The sequence below is a fragment of the Myxocyprinus asiaticus genome, chromosome 27, assembly GCF_019703515.2.
Source record: "Myxocyprinus asiaticus isolate MX2 ecotype Aquarium Trade chromosome 27, UBuf_Myxa_2, whole genome shotgun sequence".
NCBI lineage: Eukaryota > Metazoa > Chordata > Actinopteri > Cypriniformes > Catostomidae > Myxocyprinus > Myxocyprinus asiaticus.
In genome coordinates this window covers 35,288,854-35,315,097 of record NC_059370.1, presented here as the reverse complement: position 1 = coordinate 35,315,097, position 26,244 = coordinate 35,288,854, and the positions used below count along the sequence as shown (strand labels likewise).

The 26,244-nt window shown below is 37.5% G+C and overlaps 2 protein-coding genes and 1 long non-coding RNA gene across 9 annotated transcripts in view; 2 read left to right on the top strand and 1 right to left on the bottom strand.

Moving 5' to 3' along the window:
• Window positions 1-22,707, top strand: part of LOC127418353 (ATP-binding cassette sub-family C member 5-like) — a 48,969-nt gene extending 26,262 nt beyond the window's left edge. For 2 of the 3 annotated variants that reach the window (XM_051658945.1, XM_051658944.1), the window contains exons 11-29: window positions 185-256; window positions 1,509-1,633; window positions 1,737-1,809; window positions 1,968-2,171; window positions 2,953-3,078; window positions 3,386-3,497; window positions 6,550-6,734; window positions 7,025-7,171; window positions 9,639-9,768; window positions 9,887-10,040; window positions 11,979-12,107; window positions 14,768-14,954; window positions 15,332-15,421; window positions 17,912-18,104; window positions 18,221-18,380; window positions 19,444-19,522; window positions 19,641-19,754; window positions 20,391-20,555; window positions 21,510-22,707. In XM_051658945.1, coding sequence (XP_051514905.1) covers window positions 185-256; window positions 1,509-1,633; window positions 1,737-1,809; window positions 1,968-2,171; window positions 2,953-3,078; window positions 3,386-3,497; window positions 6,550-6,734; window positions 7,025-7,171; window positions 9,639-9,768; window positions 9,887-10,040; window positions 11,979-12,107; window positions 14,768-14,954; window positions 15,332-15,421; window positions 17,912-18,104; window positions 18,221-18,380; window positions 19,444-19,522; window positions 19,641-19,754; window positions 20,391-20,555; window positions 21,510-21,608 — 2,544 coding nt within the window. In that variant the 3' untranslated portion in view covers window positions 21,609-22,707. Of the gene's footprint in view, window positions 1-184; window positions 257-1,508; window positions 1,634-1,736; window positions 1,810-1,967; window positions 2,172-2,952; window positions 3,079-3,385; window positions 3,498-6,549; window positions 6,735-7,024; window positions 7,172-9,638; window positions 9,769-9,886; window positions 10,041-11,978; window positions 12,108-14,767; window positions 14,955-15,331; window positions 15,422-17,911; window positions 18,105-18,220; window positions 18,381-19,443; window positions 19,523-19,640; window positions 19,755-20,390; window positions 20,556-21,509 lie in introns of those variants that run through there. The other variant, XR_007893415.1, reaches the window with a different exon arrangement.
• Window positions 14,907-18,018, bottom strand: LOC127418367 (uncharacterized). The gene is made up of 3 exons (XR_007893417.1): window positions 17,893-18,018; window positions 15,265-15,368; window positions 14,907-14,993 (listed from the first exon to the last, which is right to left on the bottom strand). It is a non-coding gene; the product is annotated as an uncharacterized LOC127418367 (long non-coding RNA).
• Window positions 22,708-23,883: 1,176 nt separating the features above from the next.
• The window catches only part of LOC127418352 (mediator of RNA polymerase II transcription subunit 12), a 45,029-nt gene continuing 42,668 nt past the window's right edge, over window positions 23,884-26,244 (top strand). For 2 of the 5 annotated variants that reach the window (XM_051658943.1, XM_051658942.1), the window contains exons 1-5: window positions 23,885-24,052; window positions 25,021-25,125; window positions 25,240-25,431; window positions 25,633-25,792; window positions 25,992-26,167. In XM_051658943.1, the coding sequence (XP_051514903.1) occupies window positions 23,951-24,052; window positions 25,021-25,125; window positions 25,240-25,431; window positions 25,633-25,792; window positions 25,992-26,167 (735 nt within the window). In that variant the 5' untranslated portion in view covers window positions 23,885-23,950. Of the gene's footprint in view, window positions 24,053-25,020; window positions 25,126-25,239; window positions 25,432-25,632; window positions 25,793-25,991; window positions 26,168-26,244 lie in introns of all 5 variants that reach the window. The other 3 variants (XM_051658940.1, XM_051658939.1, XM_051658941.1) reach the window with 2 other exon arrangements.

Genomic DNA, 26,244 nt, shown 5'->3' with positions numbered 1-26,244 from the left:
CTCATTCTATTCAGACAAAAATGCTATTTCCATGAGGAACATTAAGTCTCGCCTACAGGAAAACACAATTTGAATAGAGTTCCTGTTTACCAAGCCTTTTATAACATGGGTTAAACTCATTATGCTTCCATTAAATCTCCCTATGACATAAATTAACAGACCGTTTTCTGCTGTGTGCACCAAGGGGTCACTGGTTGGTGTTTGTGGTGGAGTCGGCAGTGGAAAGAGTTCGCTGCTTTCTGCTCTGCTGGGACAGGTGAGAAAATATGCACATGTAAAACAAGACAACTTCTTCTGTCAGTAATGCTCTGTTTTTATGTGTTTGTATTGAGAACTGTTTAGTGCTTTGAATTATTGCATGATCAGTATTAGTGCCCAGTTAAAGGTGCACTCAGTAATTTTTTTGAATTATGTCAAAATGACTTACATTGGCTTACAGTGACACCTAGTGGCTTGGATGCTACATCATTCAAACAGTGCCATTGTAGAAACTCACTATGCACAGTAGGATTAATTTAATCCATGAACAAAAGTTTACAATAACAGGGCAGTTACTGAGATTAAGAGAGTAGTATTTAGCTGGTCATGTGATGATAACATGGCTGCCCCCATGAGGCGCCACTCCCCATGTAGAATAAAATAACTTTTATAAGGTTACTGATATGATTTAAATCTTCATCTCATGTGAGTGGTCATGATTTCATACAATACATATGTTTCAATATTATTATTCATTTCTTTAGAAGTAAAACTTTTTAAATGAGGAAAAAATGACTGAGTGCACCTTTAAAAAGGACAAGCAGCATGGCTTGGAGACCAAACCAGCATTAAAGGAATAGTTCACCCAAAAATGAAAATTCTGTCTTTTATTTACTTGTGTCATTCCAAACCTGTATGCTGTTATTTTTTTCCATTGAACACAAAAGGAGATATGCTGAAGAATGTTCATGCTTCTATTTTCCATACAACAACAGTTCACAGTGACCATGGCTGTCAGAAGAATAAAAAAAATAAAAAAATAAAAGCAACAAAAAAAAGAGTCAGTACAACATACACCATATGTCCATTGTCTGCCGTATTCTAAGCCTTCTGAAGCCAAACGATAGATTTATGTGAGGAACTTTAAGTCATTATTCACTGATAATCTTCTTATCCACCGTAGCTCTCTTATCTAATTCCCACTTCTGCATATTTAAATAAAAAAAAACAAAAAAAAAAAAACAGGAAATTGAACAGTAAAATTATAACAATATAAAACAGTAATTAACAGGGAAATAGCACTTCATGTCAAAAAAAGATACCTACACCAGGTGTACAGTCTTCAGCATTTATCCTTTTGTTTTCAATGGAAAAAATAACAGCATACCTATTTAGAACAAAATACAGGTGAGTAAATAATGACAGAATTTTCATTTTTTATTGAACTATTCCTTTAACCAGAATAAACAAGAGTCTTTTCACCAGGGAAATAATAGATGTTCAGGTTCGATTATCTGCCCTCTCTCTAGATGACCCTCCTTGCTGGCTCAGTGGCGGTAAACGGAGACTTTGCGTATGTCGCTCAACAAGCCTGGATCCTCAACAGTTCCTTGCGGGAGAACATCCTGTTCGGAAAAGAATACATTGAGGAAAAGTATGAAGCTGTATTCATGGATAATATAACTTCAGCATGAAATTCAACAAAATTAATTTGGCCTTTCTGCTTTGAAATGAAATTCATTTTGCGTTCTCACCAGGTACAATGCTGTTTTGGAAGCATGCTGTTTAGTTCCTGATATTACTGTGCTACCATATGGAGACATGACTGAGGTATCTACAGATTTTAATGCTCGTAATATAATACCTGACCTGAAGAGACGAGGTCATACAAATCTCACTTGTATGAAATCTGTATTACTTTTTCCATTGTAGATAGCCTTGAAAAATACATTTGATAGAATAAGCTGGAACTGAATTATCTTCTGCAGATTGGGGAGAGGGGAGCTAACCTCAGCGGCGGCCAGAAGCAGAGAGTGAGTCTAGCACGGGCGCTGTACAGCGAGAGACCCGTCCTTCTGCTGGACGACCCGCTCAGCGCTGTAGACACACGCGTGGGCTCCCACCTATTCCACAGCGCCATTCGCACTGCTGCCAGGAGCAGAACTGTCATCTTTGTTACGCACCAACTGCAGGCAAGAGTCTTTTTGAATGCATGAATTTTGCTGCACGGTAGCAAAACACAAACACACATCACACCCTGGGCAGATGATGTTGCACACATCCACCAGGTTACATTAAGAATATATAAATTTGTGAATGTGAATAAAACATGGTACATACAAAACTAGAATATTTGTTCATGGATGCTGTTTTTTTCTGTGCTGTGCTTAGGTTATGAATTCACAGTTTCAAAAGATAATGAGAAAGGATTAATGAACAATGTTTGGGATGGTAATGTGTTAGAAGTTACACCATAATACCTGTGTTACTTTTTCAATTAAGTAAAGTACGTTACTGTTCTGGTTATAAGTGCAAACCCCTAACCCTAAGTATTAAACTTTAGCAACTCGTCCTGGACTGTTTGTGCTATAGACCTCAAATCATGTGGTTTGTATTGTAAGTATTGTAGTATTGTACAGCTGTTGTAATGTTCACATTGAAAAAATTGTGTGCTATTATTTTTCTAAGCTATCTGACTTTTATTTACCTGGTGGATGAAAAAAATTATGAAAAACAAAAAAAATCCCATAGACCCATAGCATTGAAGCAGGGATTCAAGCCATATTTAGTAGAGACCAGAATATCATAGAGATTTGGGGTGGGCCCTTTTGACTTGGGCCAATGTGCATCGACACAACAACCACCCAGAACACCCTAGCAACCATCCAGAAGAGCCTAGCAACCACCCAAAGTACCCCAGTTATCAGGAGTAACACAGTAATGTAACACATGCTCTATGTGTTTGTCCTACAGTACTTGCCAGATTGTGATGATGTGGTGTTGATGAAGGATGGCCAGATAGCAGAACATGGCATGCACGCCCAGCTGATGGAGAAGGAGCGAGATTACGCCGCCCTTTTCAACAGCGTGCTGCAAGAGGTGCGATATGCCATACGCAGTAGCTTTGCTCTCTGGGAAAACACCAGGGTCACATGCTCACAGAACTTGCTGCATCACCCACTGCAAAATTCATGAGCCGCGGGGTTTGAAATGTTAATTCACGCCGTGCTTTTGTCATTTTTTAAGTGCATTGATCTGTGGGAGTAACAGGCGTGGGAGCTTGTCACTGATCTCTGTGTTAATGACTTAACGGCCATTCTTCTGGCTAATGTGTCCTGATTATCATTTGCAAATTGCTCTTTACCAGGTCTCGTTCTCTCACTTTTTCTCTCCATCCCTCTTGCAGAACCTGGTGAGAAAGAACCTGAAAAACAAGCAGAGGGCAGAGGAGGAGAGCAGACCGCTGTCTCTTCAAGTTAGCATCGCAGTTAAGCCGCATGTTGAGAGCAAGAATGGAGGTGAGAGTTGTTTAATCAAGTGGTTCTTAAAGGGATAGTTCACCCAAAAATGAAAATTCTCTTATTATTTACTCACCCTCATGCCATCATAGATGTGTATCAAACTCAAACGAAGATTTTTTGAAAAATATCTCAGCTCTGTAAAAAAAAAATCAAATCAAAATCACTTTTTTTTTTCTTTTTTTGGGAGGGATTTTTCCCCTTTTTCTCCCAATTTGGAATGCCCAATTCCCAATGCGCTCTAAGTCCTCGTGGTCGCATAGTGATTCGCCTCAGTCCGGGTGGCGGAGGACGAATCCCAGCTGCCTCTGCGTCTGAGACAGTCAACCCGCGCATCTTATCACGTGGCTTATTGAGCGCGTTGCCACGGAGACAGCGCGTGTGGAGGCTTCACGCCATCCACCGCGGCAACCACACTCAATTCACCATGCGCCCCACCGAGAACAAACCACATTATAGCGACCACGAGGAGGTTACCCCATGTGACTCTACCCTCCCTAGCAACTGGGCCAATTTGGTTGCTTAGGAGACCTGGCTGGAGTCATTCAGCACGCCCTGGGATTCGAACTAGCGAACTAGCGAACTCCAGGGGTGGCAGCCAGCGTATTTTACAATCAAAATCACTTTTATTGTCACACAACCATATACACAAGTGCAATAGTGTGTGAAATTCTTGGGTGCAGTTCCGAGCAACATAGTAGTTGTGACAGTGATGAGACATATACCAATTTACAATAAACATCAGATTTACAACACAATTTAAAATCTAGTATACACATAATTACACATAACACAATATACAAATAATAACATACACTGTACAGTATACAATACACACAATATAGAATACACATTATACAATAAAAAAGTATATATAGTATATATAGAATGTACAGTAGGTTGTATTGTACTGTATTGACAGTCATGCTGTCAGTTGATAGTAAGTTGCCAGTGTGTTGTTAAGAGAGAATATAATATAATAATAATAATATAATTTATGACAGTCCGGTGTGAGATGTAAGAGTAAGAGTAATAAAGTGCAGTGCTGATGTATTTTGATTGTGGGAGATCAAGAGTTAAAATGTCTGATTGCTTGTGGGAAGAAGCTATCATGGAGTTGGCTGGTGCGGGTCCTGATGCTGCGATACCGCCTGCCTGATGGTAGCAGTGAGAACAGCCCATGGCTCGAGTGGCTGGAGTCTCTGATGATCCTCCGAGCTTTTTCACACACCGCCTGGTATATATGTCCTGGAGGGAGGGAAGCTCACCTCATAGGTGAGCTTCCCTACATTGTATGTAGGTCCATATAATGCTAGTGAATGGTGATTTAGACCTTTGTAGCTCCAAAAATCACATCAAGGAAACATAGAAGTAATCCATAAGACTCCAATGTTTAAATCCATGTCTTCAGAAGTGATATAATAGGTGTGGGTGAGAAACAGAACAATATTTAATTCCTTTTTCAAATAAAATCACTTTTATTGTCACACAACCATATACACAAGTGCAATAGTGGGTGAAAGTCTTGGGTGCAGTTCCGAGTAACATAGCAGTCATGACAGTGATGAGACATATACCAATTTACAACAAACAGATTTACACATCACAATTTACATATCTAATATACACATAATTACACACAACACAATATACAAATAATAATATACAATGTACAGTATACAATACACACAATATAGAATATTGTACAGTATACAATATACACAATATAGAATACACATACACACAATATAGAATACACATTATACAATAAAAATAGTATATATAGTTTTTTATAAAATATACTCTAATTTTCACTTTATCTTTCAGATGTGAAAGTGAAACTAAATAGGCACCACATGTGACTTGCAGATGTGAAAGTGAAAGTGGAGATTTAGAGTAAAAAAGGACTTACATTTTGATCTGTTTCTCACCCACACCTATTATATCGCTTCTGAAGATATGGATTTAACCACTGGAGTCTTATGGATTACTTCTATGTTTCCTCGATGTGATTTTTGGAGCTACAAAGGTCTGGTCACCATTCACTTGCATTTTATGGACCTACAGAGCTGAAATATTCTTCTAAAAATCTTCATTTGTGTTCTGCTGAAGAAAGAAAGTAATTCACATCTGGTTGGCATGAGGGTGAGTAAATGATGAGAGAATTTTAATTTTTGGGTGAACTGTCACTTTAACTGGAACTTTGCTTCAGGACCAAGATTTTACATTGGACAACAAGTGTCAAAAATAAAAGTGTTCTTAAAATCAAACATTGAAATGTATTAATATTATCATGAACTGCAAAAGCCCAACAAAATGCAAAATGATGGTATCACTTTACAATAAGAATCAATTTGTTAACATTAGTTAGTGTATTAGGTATCTTGAACAAACAATGAACAATATATATTTTTCACAGCATTTATTCATTTTTGTTATTGTTAGTTAATAAAAAAGCAATTGTTCTTTGTTAGTTCATGTTAGTTCATAGTGCATTAAATAATGTTAGTAAATACAACTTTTTATTTTTGAATAGGAAAATTGACCTCTTTGATTTCTATGTGTCTCTTGAATTTCGACGATTTCATGCTCTCAGCAGCCAATAACTGACCTAACAAAACACATTGTGGTTGGCACAAACTAACCCGGGTCTTATTTCCTTTCTTAGGCTAGCCAACATGAGCTAACATGTGTCAATGACGTGGCAGATTTATTTCCACCAAAATGCTGCAGAGTTTGATTAGATGACAAACTCAAACAAAAGAGTGTTTTTTCCCTTCTTTTTAAAACTTCAAAGCCTGTTTATTTTGCTATCCTAACTATGCACGATTATATGGCTAGTTGCATTTTATTATTTGCATTTAGCATTATTTTTCCCTGTTTTCCGTGTTCTTACAGGCGACAGACCTACTAAGGTGATCCATTTTTGGGTCTCAACCCTCCAGCTGAGAACCACTGTTTAAATCTTAAAATAATGGCCTGTACCTATCTGAGCTAACATTGGCAGATGAGTCAGTTTTCTTTCTATTTTTTGATGTTGTACACCTCACAGGTCAGCTTATGCAGACTGAGGAAAAGGGGACCGGTGCTGTGGCCTGGGCCGTTTATGCTGCTTACATCAAAGCTGCCGGAGGGCCTCTGGTCTTGGTCATAAGCATTCTCCTCTTCCTCTTCACCACAGGCAGTATCGCCTTCAGCAATTGGTGGCTCAGTCACTGGATCAGGCAGGGCAGCGGGGTAAGTGAATTTCTTTGAAACTTTTGCTCCTTGATACGACAAACAGCCAGCTTGATACGCCGGTGCGAGTTTTGATGCTTAGATGAAATGAACATAAATCCCGAAACTAATTAGAAGTGCCAGGCTCCGCATGAATTACTCGGAGGGAGAATCACGGCAGCAGATGCTGCAGTTAACTCGCATTCTGTCAAATAATTGAGACTGGGACTCGTGCGCACAGATCAGCTGGCTTGTTGGGATTCTCTCTGGAAGGATCAGGTTTCCAAGGTGATGTTCCTTTGTCTCCACAGAATTCCTCATTGTTACAGGGAAATGAGACCGTCAAGAGCGACAGCATGCGACTGAATCCACACATGAAGTACTACTCCAGGGTGTATGTTTTGTCCATGGTGGTGACGCTTTTCTTGAAGACCGGACGAGGGCTGGTTTTCGTCAAGGTAATCTGAAGTTTATTGTCAGTGCACACAAGATTCCTCTGGCTCGGCCTTCTGTCTCCTTTACACACACTTGAATTTTTCATCAAACACTTTGGTCCTTAGGCAGATGCATTTCCTCTTTGCTCATGTACTATTCATCATTGCTTGAATCTATCTGAGACTTCCGTGTTTTGGAACGCGGAAGTAAGCGAATGCAGGGTAAACTTTGATAGCGGTAAATGGCAGTGAATTGGAGACCACAGCAGATATAATTGTTGATTACCCATTTGCTCCAACATCAAAAGAAAAATGTCAATATTACATTTCCACAACTTTCTAAGTGAAGAAAAAAAAATGAGAGCGATGGATTTCGACAGTCAGAAGAGAAGATGGCAAATTTACTGTCACTCTCTCAGCAGCTATTTCAGAAACCTTATCGCATCTGTTGTAACTCATTTTTTTAAACTAATTCCAGGGTAATATAATACAAAGTATAATGTTATAAATTAACACTAAATAATTAAAAAATTGCAAATGTAAAAAAGTTTTCTAGATTTACGCTGCTAAATATGGCAGAAACACATCATTGCAGTCTTGAAAAGGGTCCATTGTCTGCTTTTTTCCTTTTATACGTTATGCCTTTTAAGTTTTTTTTTTGTTTTTTTTCTACTCTTTAATTGAAATTGCCTGCAGGCTAAATCCAGTTGTGTATGTGTCCTCTTGGGTCCTTTTGCCCCCTTCTTCTCCATTAAGCAGACCCGACAGCACATTAGAGAGGTTATGTGTCTGTGTAATTGTGTGCCACTTGTATTCACTAATTCCTTGATGATGAATAATCTCTTTTTACCCAAAGGTAAGACAAAAAAATTTCAGGAACTTCACAAATTCTATTAATGGAATGAATTTGTCCTCTTGTGTCAGAAACCATCTATTCCAAATGGTAATATGTTCTCTCATGATAACATCAAGATTTGTTACAAAAACATGTCATATTCTGAATACTCTTCCGACTGACATTTGAGAATGTTTATGGTTATGTAACCATAAATATTGTGTGCTGATGTGAACATGAACAGACATTTACGGTGTGTCATATTTGTGTTAGATCATGTAAGGTGACACCATATCTGAACCGGATGCGAGTGGTGCATTGTAACCAAGATTGCACTGGGACAAAACAGCCCTGGAAAGACAGGGGAGGGGGAGTATTTGGTGTTTCCCATGTGCAGCAGTAAATGGCTGTGCTTAATAAATAAGAGTGGGGCAAATTTGTATTCACACAGGTGGGGATAATACAGTCGCAACAGCCCACTACTTGACTATCTCATTGCTCCTGATGGCCAGTCAGTCCCTGGTTGTGACAGGACATCATAATCAACAAAAATGTATACTCTGGAAGCTCCAGTTCAGTTGAAAGGCGCCTGTTTCTAGTTTTCATATGCTACTCCAGCGACTTAATTTAATTTAGTGGCCCGAGTGAAATTATTTTGTTTATAGATGTCATGAATTGATTTCTATGAATTTTAAATATATATATATATAAATCTCCCCTAAGGGTGAAGATGCTAGCCTCTCCTTAGTCCCACCCATGTATGCTCTATACTTTAAAACCAGGTTGTTTTTAAGCTGAAGTGTGTAATTTTTCCACCACTAGTGTAACCAAATGAAATTATAAAGATTCCATTCCCATTGGTTGTACAAACAGATAGTTCTGCCCCAAACCCACAACCTTGGCTGAGCCAATGGTGCTGTGTCGGACTGGACAGGCCGTTCAAACAAACAGAGAATTTATTTAAAACACCACAGAGCCACAGTGTTTTACTTCAGGTGAAATCAACCTATAAATGGATTGCTTATAGTTGATGCTGCATGTTAAGCTGAGATAGAAAAATTACATATATCACTTTAAACAGATATGGTTTTAAAGAATCTTTTGTTTTTAACAACAAAAAAATGTATACACTGTTATTATACATTATTTTACATTACTATACATTATGTATTCAATTAATTTTTTTTTTCAAAAATTTTAAAAAAGCCCATACAAAATCATACAGTTTTTATAAGAAAAAATGTTTTATATGATTTATGTATTTCTGTTGAAGATAAACAAGGAAACAGAAATTCCCCCATATTCTAATTTTGGAAGTTTAGCTTTGATCTTACAGCTGATTGGTCCTGATGTCGTGGAACAACATCGATCACCTCGTTTTCATGTAGACAGTGCAAATCTCCACTATGCCTCTAAACTCATAAAGCTTCGGCAATTGATTCTTATATGTTTGCCAAGGTTTCGCCCTATTCAATCAAGCTATTATGGCTGTTTAAATCTTTGTTTGCATCCCTGACCTCTTTATTTTCATTATGAACTCTAACTAAAGCATTTAATGGGTTTTTAAATCACTGGCCTTTTTATTAGCATTTTTGTTGTGTCTGGCTGCATGCATTATTAACACTGTTTTTGTGTGTGTGTGTGTGTGTGTTGCAGTGCACCGTGAGGGCAGCTTCAGTTCTGCATGATAAACTATTTAAGACTCTACTTCTGAGCCCCATGCACTTTTTTGACACAACACCCCTGGGACGCATTCTCAACCGATTCTCCAGGGACATGGACGAGGGTGAGGAACCTTTCTCTCTATCTCAGTTTATAAATACTTTCAGCTGCGTTATGATGGGGGCGTTTCAAATCGGTTTGATGTCTCCCTCTCTTTTTTTTTCTTCCCTCTCATTGAACAGTTGACGTGCGTTTGGCCATGCAAGCCGAAATGCTGCTTCAGAATATGACATTAGTGCTGTTCTGTCTGGGTGTGGTAGGCGCTGTTTTTCCGTGGTTCCTTTTCTCCATCATTCCTTTGGCGGCGTTCCTCTTCATCGTCAACCGAATCTCCAGGTTTGGTTTCATGGATATAATAAAAGTTTTGACTGGTCAAACAAATGGCTAATCTGTAATTATCCCTTAAGGTCTAGTATCTGGGTAACACTTTACAGTAAGGTTCCTTTCGTTAACATTAGTTAATGCATTAGGTATCATGAACAAACAATGAACAACATATTTTGTACAGCATTTATTAATCTTTTTTAAAGTTAGTTAATAAAAATACAATTGTTCAATGTTAGTTCATAGTGAATTAACTAATGTTAACAAATACAACTTTTGATTTAAAAAAAAAAATATTAGTATATGTTGAAATTAACATGAACTACAATTAGTAAATGCTGAAAAAGTATTGTTCATTGTTAGTTCATGTTAACTAATGTCGTTAAATGGATCGTTCACTCAAAAATTATTTATCATGATTTACTCACCCTCGTGCCATCCCAGATGTGTATGACTTTCTTTCTTCTGCAGAACACAAATGAAAATTTTTAGAAATTTTTTCTAAAAATAATTAAAAATTATTTTTATATTTCAGCTCTTTAGGTCATCATAATGCATGTGAATGGTGACCAGAATTTGAAAGGTCCAAAAAGGACATAAAGGCAGCATAAAAATTATCTATAAGTCTCCAGTGGTTAAATCCATATCTTTTCAAGCGATATGATAGGTGTGGGTGATAAACAGATCAATATTTATGTCCTTTTTTTACTATACATCTACACTTTCACTTTCACTTCCACACCAGATGAGACTTTGTCATTCACATTCAGCCACCTACTGGTTGGGGCTGGTCAAAGGTGGAGATTTATAGTAAACTTAAATTTTGATCTGTTTCTCACCCTTACCTATCATATCGCTTCTGAAGACATGGATTTAACCACTGGAGTCATATGGATTCATTTTATGCTGACTTTATGTGCTTTTTGAACCTTCCGAGTTCTGGTCACCATGTATTTGCATTGTGATGAACTTCAGAGCTGAAATATTCTTCTAAAAATCTTAATTTGTGTCATACACATCTGGAATGGCATGAAGTTGAGTAAATGATGAGAGAATTTTCATTTCTGGGTAAACTATCCCTTTAACAAATGTTAGCAAATGGAACCTTTTTGTAAAGTTTTACATGTATCTGAATCAATACTACAGACAGTTTATTGGGCATACAGTTGCCCCAAAACTTATTTGGACACTTTGGAACTCAAGTCAGATTTAAAATGTATGAGTGTCATTGCGTTAGATAACAAAATATCAAACCAAGTGGCAATTGTAAACATATGATGGCAACTTGACTTTTCTGAGCCATGCTGTCAGTGCGAACGCCTCTTCAAACGTCAATAATACAATGCTAGAACACCAATATAGGCAGTGTTCATGTCAAAACTAAAATGGAACCTCCCTCATAAATGTATTTTTAAAGAATCTATTTTACAGAGAAGGATATCGGGCACAGGTCTGCTCTCCCTCCTTCAATTTGGCCTCTATTTAAGAAAACTATGATTCATTGCTGACGTTATTCACAAGCAGTGCCTATTTTATATGTGCACCTAAAAGCAGAAATCAGGTTTTTGTCAATAAAGGCCTGCCTCTGCCTCACATTGCAGACAGACTCCACTGTCCTGCCTGCTATAGCACTGACGTGTGACAGGCCTCATAAAGGCCCATATAAATCAGTTGAGAATGCAGAAATGACTGCAGCTCAGCCAGAAAGATTGCAGCTCATTCGCAGCATTATTGTCCCCTGTGGGCCTCCATCTCAAAAGCCACTAACCTGTCACATCACAGGCAGCTCTGTGAGCCACACAGATAAGCAGATGAGATGAGCCAGAGCACTGATCAAAACTCAGCCGTGGATACCACTGCTTCTTATATTTTATGACCGTGTGACTTTTTGTCTGGGACTGAGAAATAAATATATAAATATATTTTTCCGATTGTCCTTTTTACCCAAAGGGTTCTGATTCGTGAGCTGAAACGACTGGAAAATATCAGCCAATCCCCTTTCACCTCTCATATCACTAGCAGCCTGCAAGGACTGTCCACTATCTATGCTTATGGCAGGGGACCAGAATTCATACAAAGGTAGAACTCAAACAAAAAATTTCATGTCCTTCATAACTTTCTAAAACTTTTTCAGTCAAGCACTGACATTATTTTGGTGACTCTTTGCTTGAAGCCTATATAAACTCAGCAAAAAAGAAATGTCCCTTTTTCAGGACACTGTATTTTAAAGTTAATTTTGTAAAAATCCAAATAACTTTACAGATCTTTATTGTAAAGGGTTTAAACAATATTTTCCACACTTGTTCAATTAACTATAAACAATTAATGAACATGCACCTGTGGAACGGTCGTTAAGACACTAACAGCTTACAGACGGTAGGCAATTAAGGTCACAGTTATAAAAACTTAGGACACTAAAGAGACCTTTCTACTGACTCTGGAAAACACCAATAGAAAGATGCCCAGGGTCCCTGCTCATCTGCGTGAACGTGCCTTAGGCATGCTGCATGGAGGCATGAGGACTGCAGATGTGGCCAGGGCAATAAATGGCAATGTCCGTACTGTGAAACACCTAAGACAGCGCTACAGGGAGACAGGAAGGACAGCTGATCATCCTTGCAGTGGCAGACCACGTGTAACAACACCTGCACAGGATCGGTACATCCGAATATCACACCTGTGGGACAGGAACAGGATGGCAACAACAACTGCCCAAGTTACACCAGGAATGCACAATCCCTCCATCAGTGCTCAGACTGTCCGCAATAGGCTGAGAGAGGCTGGACTGAGGGCTTGTAGGCCTGTTGTAAGGCAGGTCCTTACCAGACATCACCGTCAACAACATCGTCTATGGGCACAAACCCACCTTCGCTGGACCAAACAGGATTGGCAAAAAGTGCTCTTCACTGACGAGTCACGGTTTTGTCTCACCAGGGGTGATGGTCGGACTCGTGTTTATTATCGAAGGAACGAGTGTTGCACCGAGGCCTGTACTCTGGAGCAGGATCGATTTGGAGGTGGAGGGTCCGTCATGGTCTGGGGCGGTGTGTCACAGCATCATCGGACTGAGCTTGTTGTCATTGCAGGCAATCTCAATGCTGTATGTTACAGGGAAGACATCCTCCTCCCTCATGTGGTACCCTCCCTGCAGGCTCATCCTGACATGACCCTCCAGCATGACAATGCCACCAGCCATACTGCTCGTTCTGTGCGTGATTTCCTGCAAGACAGGAATGTCAGTGTTCTGCCACGGCCAGCGACGAGCCCGGATCTCAATCCCATTGAGCATGTCTGGGACCTGTTGGATCTGAGGGTGAGGGCTAGGGCCATTCCCCCCAGAAATGTCTGGGAACTTGCAAGTGCCTTGGTGGAAGAGTGGGGTAACATCTCACAGCAAGAACTGGCAAATCTGGTGCAGTCCATGAGGAGGAGATGCACTGAAGTACTTAATGCAGCTGGTGGCCACACCAGATATTGACTGTTACTTTTGATTTTGACCCCCTCTTTGTTCAGGGACACATTATTCCATTTCTGTTAGTCACATGTCTGTGAGACTTGTTCAGTTTATGTCTTAGTTGTTGAATCTTTTTATGTTCATACAAATATTTACACATGTTAAATTTGCTGAAAATAAAAGCAGTTGAAAGTGAGAGGACGTTTCTTTTTTTTGCTGAGTTTTATATACAGTATATAACATATTATAAGGGAAATCTTAAAATAAGATGTATTAAAATTAGTTACGAATGTGTTATAAAGGCATATTCTGGGTCCAATATAAGTTAAGAGCTTAATCAACAGCGTTGGTGGCATAATTTTTAATAACTACAAAAATGTATTTTAAATTGTACCACCTCCTTTCTTAAAAAAGCAAAAATCTGGGTTAAAATGAAGCACTTTCAATGGAAATGAATGGGAGCCAATCCATACATTTTTCAAAAGTATAGCCACAAGACGTTAACAATATGCATGTTAACATGATTGCTGTGTGAAAAATCACTTACTAGCCTTTTCTTTGTAAAGTTATATCCAATTTTACAACTTTGTTGCAATGACAGCATAACACCATAAACTCTAAAACCCTAAAATGACTGTAAAGACAATGATTTGAACAACTTTACAGCTCAAATAATAGTTTTGACAGAAGAATTAATGTAAGTGCTTTTATAAAATTATAAGCGTCACATTTCTGCCATTTAAACCCTCCAAAAATTGGACACATTCACTTCCATTGTAAGTGCCTTATATATAAAGAAAAGGAGAGATGAGTCAAAATTATTTTTTTGTGGTAATTAACATTATGCCACAAACACTTTTGATTGAGTTTATCTTGTCTTGAACTGGAATATTCCTTTAATGCTTTATAATGCATTCATAACGCATTTTAATACACCTACCTTCTCATGAGTAATCGTAACCACAGTTTTAAGACATTACAACACATATCTATTCATGCTTATATATTTAAAGTGCATAATACATTATAGTTATGGGCATATTTTATGAAGTCAACATGAAATCAAAATTGATCCTATTTTGTATCTCAATAAACATTCTCATCTTACTGTGAAAGAAAAAATTAATGTTGACTTCTAAGATGAAACCATTAAAACAGTAGGTAAATATTATAATAAATCATATCTGTGATTACAGATGTGGGAACTGTGTTGCAGGTGATGAATGTTATGAATAAAAATACAAAATGTGAACTATTGCTAAATATCTCTCGTGTATTCCACAAGGTATGAGGCCCTGCTAGACACAAACCAAGCTTGTCACTATCTGTTCAGTTGTGGCATGCGTTGGCTGGCAGTCCGTTTGGACCTTATCAGCATCTCTCTCATCACCACTGTAGCTCTCCTCATTGTTTTCATGCACGGCCACATTCCTCCCGCCTATGCCGGACTCGCCATCTCCTACGCCGTACAGGTGCGCTGCTTCGAGAGCTCTCACATGCACAAGAGTGCACTGCAGGGGGAAGGGGTTGTGTTGCAAATGAAGCTTATAATACAGGACTGTGATTAATTAGTGGTGCTTGCTAAGGCAAGCATAATTATTACTACTGCTTAAACTTAGAATAAGGGTTTTGAACAAACTCCTTCATTTGTGCTACTGACATCAATTATAGTATATCTCAAATCAGGCAGATTGTTAAGGTGTGCTGTTACATTTCTAATTGATCGGATTTGTGTTTTTCACCTGGTGCACAAAACAGGTGAAATAAATTCCATAGACTTACATTGAAGGAAGGATCTAGTGTAGTTATTCTTATTAACTGTCTGTATTCTTTCTTCTGTCATATCCAGTTGACTGGGTTGTTTCAGTTCACCGTGAGGCTCCTGTCTGAAACCGAAGCGCGTTTTACATCAGTGGAGCGGATCAATCATTACATAAAGGTAGAAGCATCTATGACACATGTGTTGTAGGTGTCAGCGGCAAATAGAATGGGACACATCATTTGTTATTCAATTGACACAGCGCACAAAGGACATCAGCTCTTTACTTTACACAGGCCACTGAGCCCAGCAGTATGTGCACTGCATAGTGAGCCTGTTAACTCCTGCTCAGTGGGCTTCAAATGAAGTGCATTTATTGGCAACCAGAACAACACAGCTTGTTTCGCAAGGCTCCCATCAAAGAAGAACAGCACAGCTGTCTTAACTGCCGGCAAGAGCCAAAGAGCATTTCAGAGTGATTGCCAAAGGCAATTATGGTCTTACTGATAGAAAATAAGACTGGATGACAGCTTAAAAAATATATATTTTGAATTATTAGGTTTTGTGACTATATTCAATATATAAGGGATACTCTACAGTCATCCGGTCATGATCGCAAAATAAACTCGAACTGGGTGAGGTCTTGTTTTGCCCTAAAGGGGTTTATTTAAGATAACGACTGGCTGACTGTAGATTTTCCTGTTTATTAAATGGCTACTTACCAAATAAATAATTAAATGGACATTTTATAAAGATTAGAGTTGAAATTAAGTTAGTATGTGAGAAGAAAGAGACCGCAGAGTCTCCAGTAACAGTTAAAATCCATTTCTGGTTTGCGTTCTGTAAGGTGTTTATATTACAAAAATGACCATCTGACCAGGGACTAAAAACGAAATGTTTTTCATTTCGGTTCGTTCTGAGCAAAAACTTTATTTTTTCGTTCTGGTTCAGAAGTTCTGCAGCCCCCTTTCCAAAAGGTTACCGGTTAGAAAAAAAAATAAAAGAACGTTTAATAACATTCTTTTTTTAAATGACAGTACTCTACGCTAATGGGTGGGTGAAATACCAATTGTAGTGTTGCCAGATCTCGCAAGAGAAACAAGCAACCTGGTCTGGAAAAACAAGCCCAAAATAAGCCATTTGCCTCACCCAAATAAACGAAATAAGCAATTAATTTTTTTGCTGTGTGGTGGATTGATCAGCATAGAAATCATAACAACAGTTAATTAACAGTTAAGTATAAATGTATTTACAGATCTGCTTCTCTGTCAAAACCTGCATCAATTCTGCATTAATGCAACACATCTAACAATAATTCAACGAAAACTTGGAAACAACTGAGAAATGTACTTTTTACCTGTAATAACATTTTCCTTGTATCAGGATTAGCCATGCATGTATACTGTAGTATTTATACATAGTTGTTAAAAAGGGCATCCACAACTGGCAATTAGGCAAAGAAATGTGTGATGCAGCAGTTTCCAAGCACATGCTTAATTTTTACATGGCAACATGAAGTGGTGTAGTTCCAAAAATGTACTGTGATAAACCCTTTGGCCTTTGGTTTCATGAAAAAAAATATTAACCAGTTACCGGCATTTATAAATAAAGTTTTCATTCCGGAACAATTGAAAATTACTATGTTCCGGTTTTTGGTTACGTTCTGCTAAAAATTTTGTTCATTTTCAGTTTTCGTTCCTTTAACCATTTTTAGTCCCTGCATCTTACTGCTCATTATCCTGCTTATTACATGACTACTTGCAAAAACATAATTAAATGGATAGGAAATATTGAAGTTGAAATTATTTTATTAACTTGTAAAATCGCAGAGTGATACGAGGAGCAGGAAAGATGAATCACGAAACCCAAATGACCTGTGAAATATCACTTTATCCCCAAATGTGCAGTCATTATTCAGAAATATCAGACTGCTGGATGGCACGATTGACGAATCAGAATAGAGTATTCCAGAGAGCCGTGTGATATATCTCAATATTTAAGGATTTGCTCTGAAATGGAAATCAGATGAACCCTCATTTCAACCAAACAGCCAAGGTAGCCAATTAGATTCAAAATGTTTCCAATCATTCAGAGTTTTGAATCCAAATCAGAGTGAACTGATTCATGGAAAGGAATGAAACTCTAACACCAAATTTGCTTCTTAAATTTCAAAAATCAGAGACACAATACAAGAATTGTACAAAAGTAAATGTCCTTAAAATCAAATATTGAAATTAATTAATATTACCTTGAACTGCACAGGCCCAACAATATGCAAAAACATGGCATAGGCTGAATAGAACAAAATGACTATTTCATTTTCAAATGCATAAACAACAGCAGAAGTGAGATTTACCAGCCTAACATATGGATAAAACACCTGGCCAAATATTGTATTTGTATTATCCACATTACTAAGATACAGAATAATAAGGCACCAAAATAACTTGGAGTTAAATTGGACCCACAGCCTTTGACGACAGTAACAAAAGATATGGAAATAATTTTCTTCTCCCATTAAAAGAGTATAAGCCTACTTATTTATATCCTAAATATGCACAATTATATGGCTAGTTTCATTTTATATTTTGCCTTTTAGCTTTTCTTTTTTTTTTTTTTTTTGCTGTCCACAAAAAAAATTATGGCCTCACCATGGTCTTGTTTATTTAGAATCTAGAAAGTGAAGGTCCTCGGCAGATCACAGGCCCCTCCTCTCCTGCTTCCTGTTGGCCCCAAGAAGGACGAATCACCTTCCAGAATGTAGAAATGCGATATCGAGATGACCTTCCTCTGGTCCTGAAGAATCTCTCTTTCAGCATCCTCCCAGAAGAGACTGTAGGGATAGTGGGCAGAACAGGGTCAGGTACACAAGTCTACTTCTTTTCTTTATCCTATCATATGTTGTTTAGTTGTGTCCGTACTACTACGATATTACTGGTGGAAGAAATAGATAGTGACACAGGTTGGTTGCTTCTACAGGGAAATCTTCACTGGGCGTTGCACTCTTCAGACTAGCGGAGCTCAGCGGGGGATCAATCATAATTGATGGTGTCAACATTGCTCAGATCGGTCTGGAGGATTTGAGGAGCAAGCTGTCAGTCATCCCCCAAGAACCGGTTCTTTTCATCGGCACTGTCAGGTACAGTCCACATCACTTTCTACAGCTAAGCCACACACGATGAGCTGAAGTTTTTAAAGTCAGCGTGGTACAGCATTCGTAACTCATTTTACTTCTGTATTCAGATGTACAGTATTTAAAAGTGAAACAGGATATTAAACATGGAGAGCGGGGCTTGATTTTATATGGAATTAATTGGATAGTGAAAAGTGGGCGTTGCATACCAGAATGGAGCCAACCGGTTTGAAAAATAGAAGCGTTTGTTTATATTAGCTGACAATGAAAGTCATTTCAGAGGCAGAGCAAGTTATTACATTTTGATTAAAGAATGCAAAGAGAAATATTTATTGTCTTTGAAATAAGGAATCATGTACAACAAAACCAGGAACTTGTATTAGGAAATTAAATATGGTCAATTTCAATTTCATGTTAAATTTAAATGGATAGTTCACCCAAAAATGAAAATTCTCTCATGGTTTACTCACCCTGCTTGCATCCCAGATGTGTATGACTTTCTTTCTTCTGCAGAACACAAATGAAGATTTTTAGAAGAATATTTCAGCTATGCAGGTCCATACAATGTAAGTGAATGGGTGCCAAAATTTTGAAGCTCCAAAATCCACATAAAGGGAGCATAAAAGTAATCCATATGATTCCAGTGTTTTAATTCATATCTTCAGAAGTGATATGTTAGGTGTGGGTGAGAAAAAGGTAAATATTTATGTCATTTTTTGTCATAAATTCTCCTTCCTGCCCAGTACTGGGCGATATGCACGAAGAATGTGAATTGCCAAAAATAAAAGGAGAAAGTGAAGGAAAAGGGACTTAAATATTGATCTGTTTCTCACCCACAACTATCAAATCCTTTCAGAAGATATGGATTTAATGACCAGAGTTGTCTGGACTCTGGAGTACTTTTATGTTCTCCAAATCTTTGTTTGTGTTCTGCTGAAGAAAGAAAGTCATGCACATTTGGGATTGCATAAGGGTGAGTAAATTATGAGACAGTTTTCATTTTTGGCTTAACTAACCCTTTAAGGTAAAATTGGAAGATCTGTCTTGAAAGTCATTATCTCATCAACAGGTCAAATCTGGATCCCTGGGATCAATATACAGATGAACAGATCTGGGACGCACTGGAGAAAACCCACATTAAGGACATGGTGAGGACATGGACTGCTGTAAAATGTCAGGAGGCTTTTGGAATTACTTTTAAATGCAAATAACTTTAGTTTGACTTTGGAGTAAAAATGCCTTGCTGTGACTTGATGTTTGTTTTAGGTGAGCCAGTTGCCTAATTCACTGCATTCTGAGGTGACAGAAAATGGAGAGAACTTCTCAGTGGGAGAGAGACAGCTACTGTGTGTGGTCAGAGCACTTCTCAGACACAGCAAGGTCTGTGGCCTCTCAAAGACTTTAAGTAAAAAATAGATCTAATTTAAAAAACCTTTTTGCTCGGAGCCGTGGTGCAAACGCAGTACATTTGCTTGCAAAATGTTCGAGAGCTCAGTGGAACTCAGGTTCAAGTCTGGCCATACTGGCCATATGTGCCTTTCCTCCTTTCTTTCTGTTCACTTTCTTGTCTCCTCTTGACTTTCCTATGTAATAGAATGTGTAAAAACCCTTTAATTACAAAAAAAAAGAATTATAATCTTTGGGGAGTAAAAAAAAAAAAATGGGAGTGAAATTGTTAATATGTTAATATTCAAGATGCATTTGGAATGCATGTCTGCTTCAGTCCTAACAAGAACATTTGCTTTGTATTGATGTATTTATGAATTATACATAACTTGATTTTTGTGATTTATTAATAGTTCATAACTCTCTTTAATTCTGTTGAATCTCAGCTGATATAAAATGGTGAAACATTGCCACCACATGGTTAAAAGTGAAAGACTATTTTAGAAAATATTGGCATTCAGAAAGAGTACAGGAGAAACACATGACCAACTCACAGATTTATAAACTGTGAAGTCATACTTACAGAGTTCACCAACTTGTTATTTAAGTAATATGTTGATGTCTCTTTAGATCCTGCTCTTAGATGAGGCCACAGCTGCCATTGACACAGAGACAGACCGGCTTATACAGGACACTATTCGAAACTCTTTCAGTGGCTGCACCACTCTGGTCATTGCCCATCGTCTCAACACTGTGCTTAACTGTAACAGAATCATGGTTCTGGACCAGGGGCAGGTAGGTCTCCACCTTCATCTGATATTGAGGAGGGTTTTACTGATACATGATGTTCTACTCAACATCCTTTGTTGTTCCTGGAATAACATTCCTATCAAATCCAAGCACAGCACTAACCCTGAACCTAACAATAACCCTAACTCTAACCAGAAATCTACCCCTAAAATCAAAATGCCAGGACTGGTTGATTGGAATGCTGAAAGATAAATAAAGGAGGTTGACAATGTCCATGAGCTTTTTTTTTTTGTTTGTTTTGTTTTTTAATCAATATCAGGTTCAAATTTATTTTGAAAGTGTATTTATAGGTGCTTTGACCAGTCACAATTTTTCAATGTTTTTAATCACCTTTGTGCCTTCATTAGTTCCTTTTAAATGGTTCTACAATGTGACACATTTGTTTTTAACTACAAATATTCCATGTAGTCTCTAAATTAATATGAGGTCATAAAAGCATGTAAAATGATGTTAAAATTGGTTTAGATGGAGTATAGTAGGTCACACCGCAGGACATTTTCTAACAACAACTTAAATATAGGTCATATCAACTTCCCAAGTATAATCAATATTTGGTAGCACTTTATAATAACGTTCCATTTGTTAACATTAGTAAATGCATAAGGTATCATGAACTAACAATGAACAATACTTTTACAGCATTTAGTAATTTTAGTTAATTTTAGTTTACACGTTATTTATACTCCTAATACATTTTAGAAATCTAAAGTTGCATTTTTTAACATTTGCTAATTCACTATGAACTATTATGAACTAATAATGAAAAGTTGTATTTTTAATAACTAACATTAATAAAGATTAAAAATGCTGTAAAAAATATATTGTTAATTGCTTGTTCGTGATACCTAATGCATTAACTAATGTTAACAAATGAAACCTTATTGTAATGTGTTACCCAATATTTTAAGTAATTTTTGTATCTTGTCTTCTTTGAAACAGATTTTGGAGTTTGATACACCTTCAAACTTACTGGCCAATGTGAACTCGCGCTTTCGTGCCATGATGGCGGCAGACGAAGATACGCTTAGTCACCCGTAAGAACTAAGCAGACTCTGAACAAATGGATGCTCTACTCAACAAAACATTCAGGGACACGCGAAGCTGAGAATATTTGCGGAGTAAAGATTATTGAAGCTGCTAACTGCAAACTGAGATGTTTGTTGTTCTTTAAGACAATTATAATGTTCTACTGTTCTAGTTAGCACACAGAGATTTTGATTTTATATGTGATGTCAAGAAGGAGAGCCTTCCAATAGGAACATTCACATTAATGGCACTTTATTTCCCTCATGAGGCAGAAGAATCCTGCCTGCCACAGAAATGTCCTGACTCTTAGAGTCAGTGATGTACAAGTGTTGACTGAGTGCATTTCATATAAAGGGCTTCCTTCTGCCAATTTTTGGTAGAAGTACTTTTTGCACACTGATAAATGTCATTTATTTGTTTTCTATTTTTTGGACTTTATAAAGGTTTGTTAGATATGTAAGGTAACATACTTATATGCCTTATGTCTCAAGTTAAGCGTATAAATCTAACCCAAGATGAAGTTCAGATCAATCACAAATATTGATCATTCCAGAATTTCTTTTGCTGTTGTTTTGTTTTGTTTATTTGCTCACGCTTTTCTTTTTACTCATAAGTTTGGTGCCTCTGCTGGTATAGGTGTGGCAGAATATTTGTCAAAGTCTTGGTGCAATTAGTGTTTTAGTGAAGAAAATGTGCAATATGAATTATTGTGATAATCATCAGGACAGTGCTATTTTTTTTAATCAAAATGCATATTTCTGTCTAGAGTTTTGTGTGTTTATTTTTTCCAAAACGTTCCTTGTTTGCAAAAAACATTTCTTTTTTTTTTTTTTTTTTATGTCATGTATTTTTGAGGAGTGCCTGTAATGGATGTTATTTTGTTCCTGATAATCGGCTGAAAATTGTACATGTTCAGGTGAATTATGCAATCTTTTGGACTTACAAGCTTTTTGGGAACCTCTATTTCCTTTTAGATCTGCCACACCATGCAGTATCTATTCAGATACTCATCTTGTGAACCAAGATGAAAACGAATCTGTCAGTTATTAAAATTATTGTATTAATCTTTAAAAGTTGCCTTGTTAAGAAATATCTAGTATTTTTAGTTTTGTGGATGTTTTATGAACACTTATTTTATGATTGTAATAAAAATTTAAAAAGTATATTTATACGTTTAACTTCCTGTGCTTCCTGTATTTTTTTAAAGCAATTATAGTGTCAGATTCTATTTTAAATTTAAACAAAAAAACATACTGTAAGTTTCAGAACTCAAAACTTCCTCCTCAATGCAAAAAGAGCATTTGTTGAAACTAAGCTGCCAAAATGACTTGTTCTCTACTTCCTCCACATCGTGATGTCACACTGTGGTAGAAATTTGCATCTGACCGCCTCCACAACAACACATCAACACCTACTTTACATTATCACCTCTGTAGCCCCGCCCAGATGCGATGAACAGTGAGATGGCAAGGAGAGAGCCAATCATAAAAGTGGGTGTTTACTGTCAGGTCTTAAAGGAATAGTTCACCCAAAAATGTACTTACCTTCAGACCATCCGAGATGTATATGACCATTCCTCATCAGAACAGGATTTAAGATTTTTTAGGAAAGTATCCCAGGTTTTTAGCTTCATCCAATGCAATGGACACCAATTTTTGGCTGTCCAAAAAACCACACTTAGTCAGCATCAAAGTAATCCACATGACTCCAGCTGATCAAGTAATATCTTCTGAAGTGAATCGATACGTTTGTGTGAAAACTAACAAACAACCTTCATTAATTATGGATTAACAATCATTGCGTAAGTCTTCACAGAGCAGTAGTTACTGAAGGCTGCATGCAATGTATATGCATATGAAATATATAAATCTAAGTTTCAACTTAAAGTAATGTTTAATCATTTATTTAATCTACTTTAATAATCTGTTCATCACTGTATATAATATAATATTTATTAATGCTTATTAATGAAATTATTACATTATTTGACCCTCGTCTTTAAATTGTTTAATCATGAAGGTATATTTGGGGATATTTTACATTTTTGATATCGTTTGTAAACTGCAAGCAAGGGCTCTCACTAAGGACTTTTATACTAAAAATTACAAACTCGATTTTCATTATAATTTGACGTTTGTCTAATATAAATATTGAAATTCTATTCTATGCTAGATCCATGACGACTACTACACAAACTACATAATAAAAGAAGTTCCAGTGGTTCAAGCGGAGGGGCTTTTATTTTGTATTTTCGCGTCGCTCTCCCGGAGCGGAAGCAGCGGTGAAGCAGCGGAGCTGTAGCCGCAACAACAGCGCTCAGGATCGGCCACACACCGGGCTGACATGCCGTGGGGATGATGGCTGCCTTCGGCATACTGTGCTACGAACACAGGCCTCTCAAACGGCCAAGACTCGGTCCTCCCGATGTTTATCCTCAAGACCCGAAACAAAAAGAGGTCAGTCGGCATTCTCTCTTCCTGTGTGGGAACATTTAATCTTTAAATAGTTTAAAAGGAGAATGTTTTGAGATCAGGCCCTGCCTTCAGCTAACGGCCAATAACAATGAACTGAAGGCAAACGGCTCGATTTGCTAACTTGAAAACATAAAGTATGCCTCAGATGTTTTGTCTTTTATCCTTAATCAGTGATGCAGATAGTTAGACAAAAATCTAATTGTAAGGCTAAAATTCAGCTCTAAAAAAGACGTTTAGGTGCGTGTTTTTGAGTGGTATTTATTTAAAGCTACTCCCACGAACGTAGATCAAATAAAAGCGCCATATATTAAACAAATAACTGATATGATTTATTATATATATTTGTATATTTTAACAGTGCGGGTTATATTTCCGAAGTTTTGGTATATTAAAGATATAAACAATCACATAGCTCTTTTGAGTGAGCCTGTGTGTTTATGTATGTTGACAACTGCTTGTGTGTTGATGTGTTTGTGATGTCATGGTTATTTCTCAAAACTTACTGAGCTTTCTACCTAGACAGCATTTTTGGGTATCATAGGCTCGGGAAGCAGCTTTGTACAACAGTGATCTGTGCATATAAACATGATGAACGCGCCTATGATGCCCAAAACTGCAGCTCATTACATGTTCTTTTCATGCGCGAGTCTGAGTATATAAAATTGAAATGATCTTAAAGATCCCTAGTAAAGCCGATCTGATTTTGAATCTCATTTTCGTAGGTAAGTATTTAATTTCACAGCATTGCATGTAGACTTTTATACTCAGTGTTTGTCCCATTGATTTATGAGTGCTTATTGTTATAGACTTGTAATTTGTGTATTTATTGACAATGGATTAACTCAAGAGCATAACGTAATGAGCAAGAGATATGCATGCACTCCTTAACCTCTTAGCATATAATGCATGAGCCATGTAGTAACTGAGGCCTTCACTTTCTTGTTGATTAGGATGAGTTGACAGCATTGAACGTCAAGCAGGGATTTAACAACCAGCCAGCCGTATCAGGCGATGAACATGGCAGTGCTAAAAATGTCAATTTTAACCCTTCAAAGGTAAGATTATTCATGCTGCTGCAGAGATTATTTGCATGCATTGCATATGCTGTTTAGTACAGTCAAATCCCTGTTCATTTACATGCTGGATTGCTGTTACTTTCTGCTTTTCAGATCAGCTCGAACTTCAGCAGCATCATTGCGGAGAAGTTGCGCTGCAACACGTTTCTAGACACTGGGAAGAGAAAGCCACAGGTCAATCAGAAGGATAACTTCTGGCTGGTCACGGCTAGGTCGCAGAGCTCCATCAATAATTGGTTTACAGACTTGGCTGGGACCAAACCTCTAACTCAGCTTGCTAAGAAGGTTTGCTTTCATCCTTTTAAATCCCATACTGCTGTTTGTGAACTTTGAACAGATTGCTTGTTGTTTGGAAGAGGTCCAGAGCACACTCTTAATATCTTACAAACCCCAAAGCATTACTTAATTTAACAGTAAAAGGTCAAGTGGTACTTATTATCTTGTGTTATGCATTATTAGTCTAATTGGGGTGTGTTTGCGCACTAGGTTCCAATCTTCAGCAAGAAAGAGGAAGTGTTTGGCTACCTCGCTAAGTACTCTGTGCCGGTGATGCGTTCTGCTTGGATGATTAAAATGACTTGTGCATATCATGCTGCCATAACTGAAACCAAGGTGAAGAAAAGGCATGTCATTGACCCTTGCATAGGTTAGTGCAATTATTTTTAAAAACTTGGCTTTTTTTTTTTTTTTTTTTTGGTGATCATATAATAATTTACATTATTTTTTTAAACACTTTTGTCTGTCCTTGTTTAATCCCTGAATGAAGATAAAATGTCCTCTGCTCTTGTGCTGTGTAATGGGGCTTTGTGCTGAAATGCCTCTCTGGTTTTATTTGGGTTCTGCAGAATGGACTCAGATAATTACCAAATACCTTTGGGAGCAGCTGCAGAAGGTGGCAGAGTTTTACAGGCAATCTCCCAGCCAGGGCTGTGGATCTCCTCTGCCTGCTCCTCCTGCGGAGGTGGAAACTGCCATGAAACAGTGGGAGTACAATGAGAAACTAGCAATGTTCATGTTCCAGGTAATACAATATGCTGTTAAATTTGAATGCTGTTAATTGGAGCTGGGCAGGATTTGTACGCGTTGCCAAAGAAATGT